The 15,760-nt window shown below is 33.0% G+C and overlaps 3 protein-coding genes across 3 annotated transcripts; 1 reads left to right on the forward strand and 2 right to left on the reverse strand.

The window, feature by feature from the left end:
* Nucleotides 1-56: 56 nt before the first annotated feature.
* Nucleotides 57-3,141, reverse strand: LOC109813576 (thylakoid lumen 15.0 kDa protein). The gene is made up of 6 exons (XM_020377781.3): nt 2,719-3,141; nt 2,542-2,648; nt 857-947; nt 678-746; nt 461-570; nt 57-386 (listed from the first exon to the last, which is right to left on the reverse strand). Exons 1-6 carry the CDS (start codon nt 2,951-2,953, stop codon nt 294-296), a joined length of 705 nt encoding a protein of 234 aa, XP_020233370.1. The 5' UTR covers nt 2,954-3,141; the 3' UTR covers nt 57-293.
* Nucleotides 3,142-4,931: 1,790 nt separating this feature from the next.
* LOC109813570 (actin T1-like protein) lies at nt 4,932-7,001 on the reverse strand. Its single transcript, XM_083060601.1, has 3 exons — nt 6,743-7,001; nt 5,286-5,364; nt 4,932-5,161 (listed from the first exon to the last, which is right to left on the reverse strand). The coding sequence occupies exons 1-3, from the start codon at nt 6,892-6,894 to the stop codon at nt 5,093-5,095; spliced, it is 300 nt and encodes a 99-aa protein (XP_082916727.1). The 5' UTR covers nt 6,895-7,001; the 3' UTR covers nt 4,932-5,092.
* Nucleotides 7,002-11,426: 4,425 nt separating this feature from the next.
* TAF8 (TBP-associated factor 8) lies at nt 11,427-13,243 on the forward strand. The gene has a single exon (XM_083060602.1). It carries the CDS (start codon nt 11,887-11,889, stop codon nt 12,970-12,972), a length of 1,086 nt encoding a protein of 361 aa, XP_082916728.1. The 5' UTR covers nt 11,427-11,886; the 3' UTR covers nt 12,973-13,243.
* The last annotated feature ends 2,517 nt before the right edge of the window (nt 13,244-15,760 follow it).

Raw genomic sequence — 15,760 nt, forward strand, 5'->3', positions numbered from 1 at the left:
AATACTGTTATGTTTTGAGTCTGTACACAACAGACTTCAAAAATCAACGTACCATCTGAACTGAGACACCAGAGACTGAATTATTAGCAAATCATGTTCATGTAAAATCTCTTACCTCTCCTATTTTATACAATGAAAATACATTACACGATTCCATATCTATTAACAATGAGCGAAGTACACAAGATACTTAAAAGCATAATATACTTGAAACATGAAATATGTATGACCCTCAATATTTTAGTTAATTTCTATACACCAATCACATGACAAAACAACATTAATCGACGAAACTAATTCACCTCAGAACAGTTATTAGGACCAACTGGTTCTCTCAAGCAACTAGAAATTGCCATAACTGCTGCTTCAATAGATGCATCTTCCCCCTGTTTCATTTGGTGTTAAGTTAACCCATTAACTAAGCTAATAAAAAATAGCTGCATTGAGATTTAGAGTGTACCTTTTCTTTCCAATAGAAAATGTTCCCATACTTCCCTGCCAAGCGATTCCAAAAGCTACGTGGAACGTCCAAATCAACCGAAGCACCAACATTGAAATTCAATATATTGCCTGGTCTCAATAGAACACTTTCATATATTACCTCTACTGGTAGATATACAGCGAAAGAAGCCATAAGAAAATACTAGTAACAAAGAAAATTGTGGCGGATCCTTTACCAAATGTGGGATCAGCAACAAAGACAACTGTTCTGTCATCTACTTGCCAGAAATCTTTAACAGCCAAACCTGCAGAGTACATTAGTTTCAGCTTTCAAGTCTCAATAATAATAATAGCAGCCTGTGAGTTACGTGAGATCCATATTATGCTAAACTATGCAATGACCATAGTAAAAAACCTGGCGTATCAGGATAGTTCTGAGCCAAAACTCTTAACTTGAATCCAGTATCTGCTTCAAGAGCAGCAATCTCTTCGGTTAGTCTTTTCTCCTGCAGGAGAATCATCAATGAACATCATTAATATTCTTTCTTCCCTCAATTCACAAACTCGGCAATTCAGTTTCAAGTGTAAGTTCATTTTGAATAGGAAACTAAAGAATGGTATTGCTTGCTTAAGACCGTTTGTTTTGAGATAACATTTTCTGTTTTCATTTTTTTATTAGAAAAATGTCTGTTTGTTTTTACTTTGTTTCTTGTTTTCAAAAATTTATATAGAAAACAATGAAAACAGTCATAGGTTGTTTTAACCATTTCTTACGTATACTTTTGATTTTGAATACAAGAAATGACGTTCTTGTAAGTGTTTAGAAAAATTTATTTACAGATTATTTGAACTTATCTTATGATATAAGCGTTTGTGTAAGTATTTGAGAGAACTTATAAATAGGTTGTTTTCAGCTTTTCAATAAATTCTCCAAGATAACTAATGAAAACAGCATACATGAAGCATTTTGACCTTATTTACTCTTGACTCTTCAGTCATTAAAAAAACCATGCGTAAGTGCTATATAAGCATTTAGAATCACTTTTTTTACTTGAACAGTTCCCCATGAAAACAGTTGCTTCTTTTTTAAAAGAAGGTTAGTTTTATAATAGTAAACAAACATAAATTAGTTTAGGCTTTTTTTTAATTTCTAAAAAAGAATCACTGGATTATTTTACCATAGAATCACTTTCTTTTAATATGTAACCAACTGACCTTTATTCAATAAGTGTATAATTAAGCTAATTATCCTTAAAGCAAAAATATGAATATGATGCCAAACATCGATTTTATTACATTGCAACCGGATTGATTTCAATTCCTGAGTTCCAAAACACATTGTTACATCAAACACTAAGGATTTATTTAGACAAACTTCTTCATAATCAATTTTTAAAAAAAGAAAACAAGAAGAAAAACAAAATGGGTCTAATGGTAATACACCAAAAGTGTAAAGTGTAAAACAGTTTTACAGGATCATCCAATCACATAGCATTATAAATTATAAGAAGTGTGTTAACTTTTATAATAATTATCTAAAAAATGATACAAATCATGTATTTTTATTGGTTGACCGGATAAAACTTTTTACAGATTCTCTCTCCATTTTTTATTCATAATCGTTTTAACATTATTTATTATTTTCTTTTTTCATAGTCACTTTTCTAAAATTAATAATTTATTAATTTTTTTTTTATTTTTATCCTTGATAATTAATATATGTTTACTGAATAATGTGTTTATTCATTTTTAATATACCTATTATTTCTCTAATTACCTAAAGGGTATAACATGAAAATAAGTAACAAATACTTTAAAAAACTAAAATATTAATCATTTTCTTAATTCTTGCACATAAACCTTAAACATTAAACAAAAATAAACGGAAGGAGTATTAGGCATTACCATAAACTCAAACAAATCTCCATAAACTAAAACTACCTAAAAGTTAAAAACCATATTTTGGAAAAGCTGATATGAGAGAAGTTTTCCAAATTAGCTAATTTAAAATTTTGAAGAAGATTATTTATTTTTCTTTTCAGAAGTATTAAGATAAGTTTATGAAAACAAGTGTTATATAAGGGTAAAGCGTTTGAAAACCTGTCCATCAGAGAGGAAGCCGGCAACATCAATGACAGTGGTAAAGTCCTTGGGGAGCAATTCGGGCTTGTTCACACCAACCTTTGCAGCCTCGGCCACTCCAATTCCTACAAAATTTGACTTTCAATTTTCGCAGAAAAAAGGGGAAAAAAGAGGGGTAGCGGTAAATGCAATTACCTCCGAATAATAAGCCAAGCGAGAGGGCTCCATTGAGAGCGAAATGAAGAGGTTTCGAGTGCCACGGGGTGGAGTTGGAAGTGCTGTTGTGTGATGATGATGATGATGATGCTGGATACGAAGAGAGACGACACGACAACGTCTTAGGTGGTAATGTCCGAACAGGAACCGAATGAGTTGCGCAAGTTAGAGATGATAACGATGGGGTGTGAAGAAGATATTGAGAATGCGCCATTATCTTACTTCTCGGGAAACTCCTTTGTTACGGTTCTACTTTTTGGCCCATAAAATTTGCGTTTATTTTCGCCCGATAAAATTACTTACGTGAACTTACTGTACTTATTTCTTTTTCAATTTAAGTTTGTTGTTGTAAGAGTAAACAAAGTTTGCAACTGATCTTGCCTCTTTAAAAATTAAAAGATATTTAAGTATAAAAAAAAGTTATTGTAATCATGTAATGTAACCACTTTTTGTTAATTATAATTATTATAATAAAAAAAATCCTGCTTCGATAAACTCTTTTATAAATATTTATAGAAAAAAATGAAATAATATTTTTTCATAGACTAAAATAACTTGTGAATAAGTTGAAGTTAAAAAACAATTTGGAAAAGTTAAATGATTTCTAACTTCTCTAGAAAAATTAATTTTAAATTATACATAAGTTATTTTTAATTTCTTAAAGTTTATTTTATTTTATTTTATTTTATATAAGTGTTCAAAAATCTTATCTAAACGAAACCAATGAATTGATCCGGTGACTATCTAATAAGCAGTGAATTTAACCAATTTGGGAAGCCAATCTTCCACAACCAAGAATATTCTAAAATAGGTTTCTTTCGATCAATGGTATTTGAGGACAAGAAGGAATTTACTTGTGTTGAAATATGCCTAAATATTTTTAATTAAAAAAATAGTTTAGTTCTTTTATAAATTTGTTATTTATATTATAAATCTTTAGGATGTTCAGATAAAAGTAAGGAACTTATTCTTATCATTTAATTTTAAAGATATTATCAATTTGTATTCAAAATTATGATCATGTTAGTATTTGAATTTTTACATTATATTTTAGCTCTATATGTAGTCTCAAAAAAAATTAATAAGCCCCTTTGAAAAATACATCCCTTCTTTTAAAATTATCTTTTCCATAAAAAAAATAAAATAAAAATAAAAATAAATCCAACATCAGACTAGTGTCGGAAGATGATTTCGGAGTTCATCATTTCTCTCACTTCTCGTCCACAACTATGGCATTATAGAGTGGAGTATAAGTAGAGTACGTCACTACTATCCTTTGAGATGAAAAAGATTACGGATGACAAACCAATTCAAACATTGCTTACAAGGAAAATTACTCGCTAAATGGGTACATACATATAATTATATACGGAAATTTTAATTTATTCATTGATGAAAACATATTAGAAAATTAGTTTTCATTATTCCCTCCGACTAGTAACTAATTTTATTTCCCCTTCTTTCTACTGGGTCGTCCTCTTACTCGTCTTTGCCATGGTTCATGTGGCTCCTATCTCCTACCTTTGTCTTGAGTCTTGAATATTGATTTCTTTATGCACCACTGGTCCTTTTTATCTTATCAGTAGTCAGAACCAGGAACTTTGTGTTTTTATTCTAGTTGAAAGAACTGAGGCTTCGAAACTGGGTAGCAAACCATGGAGTGCATACTCACCATGTTTAACTATTGTGTATTTGCACACCAATCCCCGTGTTACACAACAAGAAAACGTTGTTTATAATTCTTGGATAAAACCATGGAGTGCATACTCACCATGTTTAACTATTGTGTATTTGCACACCAATCCCCGTGTTACACAACAAGAAAACGTTGTTTATAATTCTTGGATAAAAGTACCGCGGATGGTTGTGCATGAGATAATGAGAAAGAGAAGCACTTAGGTGTTAATAGCATCTCAACCTTCATCTTTTTACACGAGTAAATCATGCTGACCTCGCCAGACAGTTTGCAAAACTTAGGGGAACAGACTCCATACACTATACTGACTTTAATCGAGTTTCATGATGCTTAAATTACACCCATGATTAAACACTTTTACCCCTGAAACACAAATAAAGTAGTGTTTCTGTAGCTTCTATAAACCCTATATAGGTCAACAAAACCTACTATCATTCCATCACGATAATTAAATATAATTAATCACTCAATTGATTTTTATCTTAACGAGTAATGATTAAAAGTGAATGTAAGAAAGCATCCCTGTATTAAATAAAACATGGGCAGGCGTCAAGTTTATCAAGGTTTGCGACTTAAAAAAAAGATATATCAGTATCAGCAAGAAATGAAAAACAGAAGGTACTTATGGAAAGTAAATAGGCCAATTGTAGAAGGTACTTATGGAAAGTAAATAGGCCAATTGTAGTAGTAATGAGTCCGATGGTTCCTGTCCCAGGTCTTGTTCCACTGCAACAACACAATTTTGAAGATAATTAATTCCTCATATCAACTAAAGCACAAAGTAAACAAAGGTATCAGCTCTGTTCAGTTAAAGCTCACAAGAGAAGTTAGATATAGTAAAATAGCATACCATGAACTCATATGGCTGATTCTTCTTCTTTGCCTGTTTCCAGTGATATTGCTCAAATAACATTGCTTTATCATGCCAACTGCACATTAAAGAATCTTAAAATATGTAATATAAAAATGAGCCGATGCAGGGAAAGCTTCAAAAACCCAATCATAAGAAGAGACAAATGAGTTAAGCAGATTGTCAAATCAACTCAAATATCATAAGAAGGATATAGAGAAAAAAACAAGACGAAAGCACAAATTGACCTTAAAGCAACCAACAACTATGCATATACTTCTACCATCCACAAAAGACACTCGTGCACAAAAAGAGAAGGGTTTCTTTATTCTTGTTGTTTTGCAGTCAAAATTCGAGTAGCATACATTACATTCAGGTTGTCCATTTCCACCTTTAACTCACGGTTATTTGTAATAGATATGAATAAGAAATTCTTGCATTAGCTTTATTCAAACCAGAAATGATGAATTTCCTCCATACCTCTCTCTTGGAATTATAAGATTTAGATTAGGAAGGAGTAAAAGAGAGAAAAGTGAAGCATATTGGACCGGGGCCATTTCCCTCCCCCGTAGTGTATGTTTGAATTTTTTACATTGAAGAAAACATGCGACATGAAAGTGGGATACTGGCATTAGAGTAAACAAAAGTTTCACTTTGATGCATTAATGTGAGAATCATAAAGCATGAAACAAATACCTCAGAGAACAAGTGTAGGAACCAACCACATCATAAAAATGTATACATACACAAGTACACATATAGGGAGAGGGGGGAGGGGCTAAGACAGGCAAGAGAACTGTAATCAAACTAAAGACAACAAGAGTGCAAGACTGAAGACCTAAATTTTGTGCATTAGTAAAATATGACACACAAATATATACATTTTAAGTTTCAAATATAATGCTATCACACACAGAGAGAGATTAAGGTCCTATTTTTTAAAAAATAAATAAATAAATAAGAAAGAATACAAAGATAGTTACAATGAAGATTGAACCTAGGTCTTCATGTTTCTAATTACCCCAATCCCTCCCCACCCAACTACTAAGCTAAATCCAGTAGTTATGATTAAAGTCCTGTTTAGATAAATTTTGCCACATGCACTTAAAAAATAAATAAATAAGTTTCTCCAAAATTTTAAAATTAGTTTATATATTGATTAATAAGAAAATATATTTTTTAATATTTTCTTCTCTTAAAATTACTTTCCGAAAAGTTTGTCTAAAATACCCTATATTCATGCTACAAAGCACAAATTAATCACTACCAAATATATGCATGTGATTGAATCCCTTAAAAACTTATTTCTCATATCAGCATGTTATATTAGTGTAGAGTGAAGAGTAAACCCTAGGTAAAATATCAATTTGCAAAGTAGTGATAAAATATAAGATGAATTAAAAGGGTGCGTTGAAAGATTGAATCAATTGAAAAGAGGGAAAGAGAGAGAGTGGTACTTGAACTGATTAGAGAGCTGCCACATATAGGGATTGAAATAAGTGAGAACAGCGAAGGTAGCGGATCCGACCCAAATGTTGACGAATCGATCCGGGTCCGAATGAGGCACGCCCGGGTCACCGCGATAAGCGTTTCCGAAATACTTCTCCATTCCTATCCCTATTCCCTGCTTCCTTTCTTCCTCAGTTTCCACAGCCACTTTTCTTATCCACTCCTCTTCATATAAACCACGCCTACTCCTTCAGGACGTAGTTTTTCCATTATTCGTCAAATTACCCACTCAATTCTCTTTTTTTTTTTGTTTTTTGTTGGGCTTGCAAAATACAACTTAAAATGAATTTCTCGTGTGATGTTATTATTTTATTGTAAAAAGTTTAATTATATAAATTATTTTTTTGACAAAGATTGAATTATAAATATGTTTTCGAAAACTAAAACAATGTTTCCTTTTTAAATGTAAAGCGTATCTATAAAAGAATGTTATTAGATGAATTATTGTTTAAGATATTGATATGTTTGATCAAATATAAACCTTGAAGTGAGAATGGGGGTGTATCATATTCTCCCCTAGTTTTAGTTTTATAACTTTACTGGTTGTTGCCAATAATGCAATGTTTTTTTAGATAATTTTAAGGTTATTGCGTACCTTATTACATTAAAAAAATTTATAATTAAAGTTGAGAGAAACTGTTTAAGGTAACTATTAATTTTAACCTAACATCATGTTTATATTTTTTAAAAAATGGGATTGTTAAAAGAAAAAAAATAAGATTAGTTTAGTGATTGAGATAGAGGTTAAAATAGATGTATGAAGATTTAATTTTTATTTTCATTGTCATTTGTAACCGTTCTTAGGAATCAAAATTAATATATCATTAATATATCATTACTTTAATAGAAGAAATTCTAAGGAACTTCAAGAAACTCATTATTTTTTATTTTATTTTGACTTGATTATGAATGGTCCAAAGTATTGTTTTTTAATAGTTATGAAATTTGTTTGCTAAAGGAGCTAAAAAAAATTAAGCAACTTGCATTGCTACATCAAATTATTCTAATGGGAGAGTTGTTTCAAGCAACTGGAGTTTCATTGACGCACCTTAACAAGCATCTCCTGTTGGAGATTGATTTAGGAACTGTTTGATTTAAAGGAGGAGAGGGGGAGATGGGAAGAGTTAAAAATTTTGTTTAATTGAGACTCTTAAGAGAGGAGGGGTAACTTTTCTTGTTTGGCTCACAAAGGGAGGAGAGAGATTTTAAAATCCAATTTACTTTTATATTCTTATAATTTTAAATTTAATAATAAAAATAAGAAAATTTTGGATATTACAATAAAAATATTTTAAAATCTCTTTCCTCCCCTCCAAATCTGCTTAATATTATATATATGAGGTAAAATTGGGTTATGAACAGTGACAGATCCAGAAATTTTAGATAGTGGGAGCAATAATTATTTATATATTTATAATATTAAAAAATTTACATATAATTTTTAAAAGTATAAATATATATCATAATTATTTTTTTACAAATTTTTATATTTATGCTTACAATTAAAGATAAAAATAAGTTATGTTAGACTATGTTATATTATAATTTAGTAGTTTAAATCTAACTATTTTTTAAAATACATGTTCTAAATATGACTTATTTATATATTATAAAAAAATTTAAATGTTTAGTTAGAACTACAATTCTAAAAATATACTTTATAATAATTTTACTAATAAAAATATAAAAATAAATATATTAAATTATATAAAAACCAAGTTTAATTTATTTATAATGTAAACATGTTTTTAATATCTAATATAATATTTTAGATGATAATTTATTTCAAAATATATTCTATAATAAAATTTTTAAATAGAATACAAATCTTCCAATCTTTCCCATTTTGATTTTTTTAATTAATTGACGTATACAATCTTATAATCTTTACTATTTTAATTTTTTTAATCTACGTATACATAAATAAAAAACACAAAAGATAAATATATGGTACAAATTTTATTTTATCAAAAGTTAAAATTTTTAAAAAGATTAATTCGTTATTAAGGCATTTTTTTTATTACATATGAGAATTAATCTCCTTCGAAAATATGATAAATATCAAATAAATGAATAATTTTTTAAAATTTATAGTTTATAATATGATAATTTAAATATATATGTTTATTTTATTAAAATATAACTTTTTTTTAGGGGAATTAAAATATAACTTTTATTTTTAAAAATATATTATTTTTTTACTAAAAAAATATGTGTGTAAAATAGTAGTGGGGGCATGTGCCCCCACTCTCTTCTACATAAATACGTCCCTCATTATGAAGGATTTTGCTCCCCTTCCTTCCTAAAAATTGAACCAAATAATTTTATATTGACAAAACTCACATCTTTTATCAAGTGTGTAACATACAAGTGACATGAACAGAACTAAAAAAAAAATTGAACCAAATAAGAAAAGATTTTAAATATTTCTTTGCTCCTCTAACATCTAACCAAATAGAAGGGTTTAAAAATGCATTTGTTTAGAAGGGAAGGAGTGGATTAGAAAATGTTTAAAAATGCATTTGTTCTTTATAAAAGGGAATTGAAAAGAATTGTGTGAAATGGAAGGTGGGTCCAATAATTGCATAATTACCTCTAATATGGGAGGATTTAAGGAAAATTGGAGAATGGATCATCTAGCTACAAACATAACATTTATCGTATGTCTTTTTTTAAAACATATCAGTACACTATAAGGACTAATAAGAATTGACAAAAATAAGTACAAAGATTAAAAAAGTTTATCTTAAAATATAATAAATAAAAGATAAAATAAGTGAAATTATATAATTAAAAAAAACATTTTAACCTTATTATTATATGTAAAGTGTCCACATAATATTTGATATACCTAGGGCTAAGCAAAATCGATCCACCTCGACTGCAACCTACCCAAACTAGACAAAATACATGTAATTTGGGTGGGTGGGTTTGAGCCTCAAGCTAAAAAAAAAAAAAAAAAACTAGAATTTTGATTTAATATGGATAAAATTAGAGTTTATGTGAGTTAAAATAACAATTCCTATGGATACCGGCAGATGACCAAACAAGAAGAGAAATTGGAATGCTGAACGATAAACTTTGATACAAATACAATTGTCTCATTTTTACGATTTTTCTTGCAAAACTTACATTAATAAACCTAATAATTACAAAAGATTAAAATTGATGCTTTAGGTAGTAGGCACATGTCATACTCATATCACTTTCCTTTCTCATGTACAAAAGGGGTAAGAATTGTTTTTTGCCAAAAAGAAAAATAATGTCCATTGTTTTCTACTACTACATGATAGCTAAAAACAAAATATATATTTTATGGAGAGAAAAAAAGAAACGCTGAGGCATTTTTTTTTCACCATGGTTGAACATACCCAACCTGCTCTTTGTTGTCACCACTCACTACTTTAGCCTTTTAGGTGGTAGTCAATGTTGTTCTTTGACATGGTCACCTGCAACTTTGTTCATGTGATCCAATAATTGTTTTTCATCACCTCTCATTAAACGACTTTTCTTACCATAATATCATTGTTCGCAGTATAGCATTCTTTTCAAGCAACGATGTATCCATGTGTAAGTGTCACTAACTCATTTTTATCCACTCGTATAATCCATAATTTGTTGAATTTAAGACCCACAAAAAATAAAAGTTCTTGTAGTTAGATTATGTGAAAACATTATTACAATTGGGTTACTTCAAATGATTCTTTTTTAGCCTGACCGACGCATAACAATTTATTCTTTATAATTGTAAAAACTAGAAACTTTTTAACAAAACATCTCTTTTTTCTTCGCTCTTCCAGAACTGCTACAGAAATGAGTATTTTTTTTTGGTTGTTTACCTTAGTTATTAGGGGTTTTGGGGAAGACCTATGTGAAGCACCTTTTGGGTGTGGGATGCTCATTTAATCTCTATATTCATCTCGTTTCTGATTTACCTAGGTGCACTATCGCGAGAGTAGAAACTAGAAACTCTGTCGCAAGAGTAGAAACTAGAGATCCTAGTGCTAGTCATTCATCTTCGTTTATCATTGGATAATCGTTTGCTCCTTTCTATCTACTACCACGAATACGATTTGTTTGTTTCCTTCTAACATCGCGAAGAACAAGTTTGTTCGTCTTCTTCTTCTCTTGTATCATTGCTCTTGCCAAGACAAGACTCGATTTTGTGTGTTTTTATATTTGATTCTGCCATAGACCCAATTAAACCGATCCTATTAATCTGAGACCCGACCAACCCAAACCCAATAAACCTAAAACAAAGTTACAGTCGAAAATGGGTCGGTTATTTTTTTTTTTGTCAGTTTGAATTGAACTAAATATTTTCAACCCACACTCGTCCCAACCCGTCCCATGCCAAGGCCAGTGATAAATCACGTCCAAAAGTTGTACCAAATATACACATAATACATAGATCAAGCATATATATAACCTAGAAACAGTGACGCTGAACATGAATAGTGTGAAGAAAATTTCAAACTCTGATTGATTAACATCACTTTGCAACATTGAACGAATAAAGCATGAGAACAATCTAACCTCAAAATTGATACGAGATTATTTTATGTGATTTTAAATTCAAATATTAAATATATATGATTAATAATACCAAAGTCGAACTCATAATCCATAAAAACAGGTACTCATAGACTAGTACTATTTCTAAGCCCCCTCATCGACCAAATTAACTTACTACTCTCTATAAATAAGCCTCCCTTGAGTGAGTGCTCCCCCTACATTTCATTTGATTTTCCCCCTCCTTCTTCTTCTTCTTCATCTTCTTCCAAGATCCAATTCGAATTCCTTCAACAAATCTCACTACACAAAAGCACCTCTTCAATTTTGAATCCCAATTACCCCACCATTCCTAAACTACCCTTCATTTTCATTACTCCAAAACTCTCCCTCCCTGCAAATTCCCCACTTCCACCACTCACCTTGGTTTGCATTCCTTTCATTTTTCTCTTTCCCTCATTTGTTTCTTTATTTATATTCCAACGACCCCTTCTCCGATTGCACCGACCGGAAACATTCAAACCCCATGGCCCCCAAACAATGCGGCGCGCCCAAACCCTAATCGCGCCACCGCACGACCATGACCAATGGCGGAGGGCGAGCCGCGCCCGACGACTTCGGCCGCGCCGCCGCGCGCCTCGCTGCGGCGCAGCTCTGCCAGGCCGCGGGGTTCCACGGCGCCACCGCCTCCGCGCTCGACGCCTTCGCCGACGTCGCCATCCGCTACCTCCTCGACCTAGGCAGGACCGCCGAGTCCTACGCCAACCTCGCCGGCCGATCGCAATGCAGCGTCTTCGACGCGATTCGCGCCTTCGAGGACCTTGAAGCGCCGCGAGCCTTCTCCGGCGCCGGCGCCGGCGTCAGAGAGATCGCGAACTTTGTGGAATCCGCCGACGAGGTTCCCTTCGCTCAGCCGATTCCTCAATTTCCGGTGATTCGCGAGGGGACGAACACGAAGACGAACATGAACATGAACATGAACATCCCGAGTTTTGATCAGATGGGTGAAACTCCACCGTCGAAGCATATACCCGCGTGGTTACCGGCTTTACCCGATCCTCACACGTATATTCACACACCCGTGTGGGACGAGAGGGTTTCCGATCCTCGCGAGGATAAGATAGAACAAGCGAGGCAGCGTAGGAAGGCTGAGAGGTCGTTGTTGAGTTTGCAGAAACGTTTGTTGTTGCGTAATGGGTCGGTGGAAGCAAAAGCAACTACTTCCGCTTCATCAGATAGTGCTGCTGGTTTGGATCCTCAAGTGGTTGGTGGAGATGACAAGGATGTTTCTCCGGTTGTTAAGGTTTCGGATGAGGGTGGTGGTGGTGGTGGTGGTGGTGGTGATGGGAAGCGTGTTTCGGTGTTGGAGGCGTTTGGTCCTGCAATTGAGATGCTTGGGGGTGGGGGGTTGTGTGATGAGGATGAGGATGGGATGGGGGGGAGAGAGAGAACTGAGCTTCCTGCTGAGAGGCCTACTGTGCATTTCAAGTTCAGGACTGGGAAGAAGTTCATTGGGGAGTCCTTGGATACGAAGCTTCGGAAGAAGGACGTGTCGCGGACGGCGGCATTGGCTGGGAGGGAAGATGAGAGGGATGATAAGAAGAGGAGGGCTGAGTATATTCTCAAGCAGTCTATGGAGAATCCGCAGGAACTCACTCTGTTGTAGATTGATTAGTTCATTTGTTGACAATTGAGTTGAAGGGGTGCTCGGAAATTAAGGGCTTGCTCATCTTCTGGTGAGGACTTTGTGACTTACCTTACCTGGCTGTAGAATCACTTCTAACATGTTTTTAGAGCAGTTGATTTTGTTTCTTTTCTTGCTAGTGTAGCTCTGATTTGCATATGGATTTTTGAACATAAAGCTCTTCTTTCCGTGGCTCATATTGTAATCTACACACCAATTCAATTGAATCAATATACTGAATTTTCTGTGCCTATGTTATGCTTGTTTTATTTGGCATCGTTAGGTTTTTATAATCATTGTCTTTGTCTTGCTAGACCCGAAGAATAGGGTGTTCCTCATTATGGTTTCTTTGACTTGTTTGGTTGTTATAGCCATTGTTGTTGTCCTTCTAGACCCGAAGAATAGGGTGTTCGTCATTGTGGTTTCTTTGACGTGTTGCCATTATTTCGTTGGTAGTGCATCATTTGCAAATTTTAAATTGATAGATAGAAAAAATAAGGGATTTTATGGAAATTTTGTTATGGTATAAGTATTTCCAGAATAGCAATATTAGTATTGCAGTAGATATGTCTCTGGGAAAGGTATACCGTCTACATTACTGGGATGCTGATATTCTCCCCAAAAAAACAAACAAAACTGGAGTGTCTGGTTAACGAAAGTTCAACCGTTGGATTATACTAATGGCTATGATCTTGCCATGTGTCCCACTTCTTTTTTTATTTTCTATTTTTAAACAGTAATTCTCCCGTAAGCATTTTTCACTCTTGATTCCTTTTTTTTTTTCATCTTTTTTGTGTGATATTTCTCCGTGATAGTAAACACCATGTTTTGCACATATTTCTACATGTGAGTAAAGATGTTGTGACTGTGAAGTTTGGGAAAGGATGAGTCACTGTGAAGGTTTTTATATTGGCGGGCACATAAAATATAGCATTGACATTAAGGTTAAGGTCAGGATTGGCATTGAATCGGAGCCAAAGATGCTCTACTGGTCAAGTGGGATTCGCCAGATGTGAAAGTCCAGTGTGGCTGGCAAGGGTCGCTGGAATTAGATGGAAAACAAAAAGGAAAAGGAAAAAAAATAGATTAAGAGTTGAGCAAGTTTAATGAAACTTGAGATTTTTGGATATCATCTCAATCGTTAACTTTAATTTGCGGTCCAGATTTATTAAACTGGACACTCCAGTTTTATTTTTTATTAGGGAGAGGATCTGCATCAACAGTATCGTGCCTGATATTTTCCGGTTAATTGTTTCTTTTTTTTGGTCTGGATCAATGCTTTTCTTGTTTGTTTCCCAAGAAAACTAACATTAAAAATGTGAAATAAACACGGTAAGTGTTCCCCTGCATCCATAGTACTGAGTTGTTTGCTTCCATGCCTGTTAAAGTAAATTACAGGCAAGAGCCCCTATAGCTATATCATGTTATTCTTATACGATGTTTGCTTCGGTTTTTGTTTTATCACCTCCTGCAAGCAAGGTACTTTTTTAATAAGTCTCCACTCCACTTTCTCTCATAATTTCTACTGGAGTTATGGGTGCAGAACAGTATTTTAATAAATTATATTATTATAATTTATAATATAATATATGATGCTACAGAACAGTATTTTAATGCAATTCTTTCACACGATTCATAGTACTGAGTTGTTTCTAACTGATGTTTGTTTTACTTTCTTGATTTTAAACCATGTTGCTTATTGATTGAGGCACTCATCTTTTCTTGAAATGCATTTACCGTAGGTCTTCTGCAGCACAATGATTGCTTTTAGTAGTATCTTATGAGAATTTAATATGAGAAAACTTATATAAACTAACATATGTATAAGCTAATTTTAGTTTATGGAGAAGTTAAACTTATTTTTCCTTACTTTTTTCTCATATAAGTAAGTACTTTTGGAAATATTTATTCAATCAAGGGTGGATAAATACCTAATACAGTAAGTAGTATAAGTAAGCAAAGGCGGGGGGATGTTAGAAATGTGACTAATAATAACGGATTTTACAGGGGTGGATAAACTACCTAATACAGTAAGTAGTATAAATAAAATAAGAGGAGAGTAGGAGACTGGGAGATTTAGATTTAGACTTGGCTTGAGGAGTGTGCAAGGTACTCTCGAAGATACCTTAGTAGTGCAATTATCTTGCTCTAGTTGCATTAGATAGGGTATAGCATTACAGTTTTTCTTCAATTATTTTATAATATACCTTAGTAGTGCAATTTCTTGCTCTAGTCGCATTACCTAGTATATACCAATACAGATTTTCTTCAATACTTTTATGAATTCTTGCCATAATCCCAGTTGGACCTTAAAACTAGTGTCAGTTAAACTTCAGTGTGGTGCCTGCCTGTTTGAATAATGCAGACCAGAACTGGCTTAGGAACAGTCTCTCCGTCAGTGAATTATGGATGCAGGAAATCCATGCAATACCACTATCTCTGCTATGAAAACCTCTGCAACCTCTTTAATGGTAAAAGGGTGAGACAAAACTATGAAATGCACACACTTGATTACTAATCCACAACCACTAGTATGTTATTCCTGCAGTCCTGTCTTTAGCTCTGGGAAGGCCTGAGATAAAGTCCATAGATATGTTACTCCATATTTGGTAGGAGTAGGGGTTGGGACTTGCGAGAGACTGCAAAAGGCCAGCTGATGGCAGGGTCTGGAATTTATTTCTTTGGTAGACATGATATTCTGTTATAAATCTTTTCTAACATAAAATAATTTGTAAAAGAATTCTCATATTTACTTTTTTAGAAGTTGACT

This window comes from Cajanus cajan, chromosome 7 (assembly GCF_000230855.2).
Source record: "Cajanus cajan strain Asha chromosome 7, NIPB_CcT2T_4, whole genome shotgun sequence".
NCBI classification, from domain to species: Eukaryota; Viridiplantae; Streptophyta; class Magnoliopsida; order Fabales; family Fabaceae; genus Cajanus; species Cajanus cajan.

Coding starts and splice junctions, on each gene's coding strand:
- TAF8 (XM_083060602.1), top strand. CDS start 11,887: ATGACCAATGGCGGAGGGCGAGCCGCGCCCGACGACTTCGGCCGCGCC.
- LOC109813576 (XM_020377781.3), bottom strand. CDS start 2,953: ATGGCGCATTCTCAATATCTTCTTCACACCCCATCGTTATCATCTCTA. Junction 747..856: donor GAACTATCCTGATACGCCAG/GTTTTTTACTAT, acceptor TGTACTCTGCAG/GTTTGGCTGTTAAAGATTTC. Junction 571..677: donor TGTTGCTGATCCCACATTTG/GTAAAGGATCCG, acceptor TATTGAGACCAG/GCAATATATTGAATTTCAAT.
- LOC109813570 (XM_083060601.1), bottom strand. CDS start 6,894: ATGGAGAAGTATTTCGGAAACGCTTATCGCGGTGACCCGGGCGTGCCT. Junction 5,365..6,742: donor CAGCTCTCTAATCAGTTCAA/GTACCACTCTCT, acceptor TTTAATGTGCAG/TTGGCATGATAAAGCAATGT. Junction 5,162..5,285: donor ATCAGCCATATGAGTTCATG/GTATGCTATTTT, acceptor GTGTTGTTGCAG/TGGAACAAGACCTGGGACAG.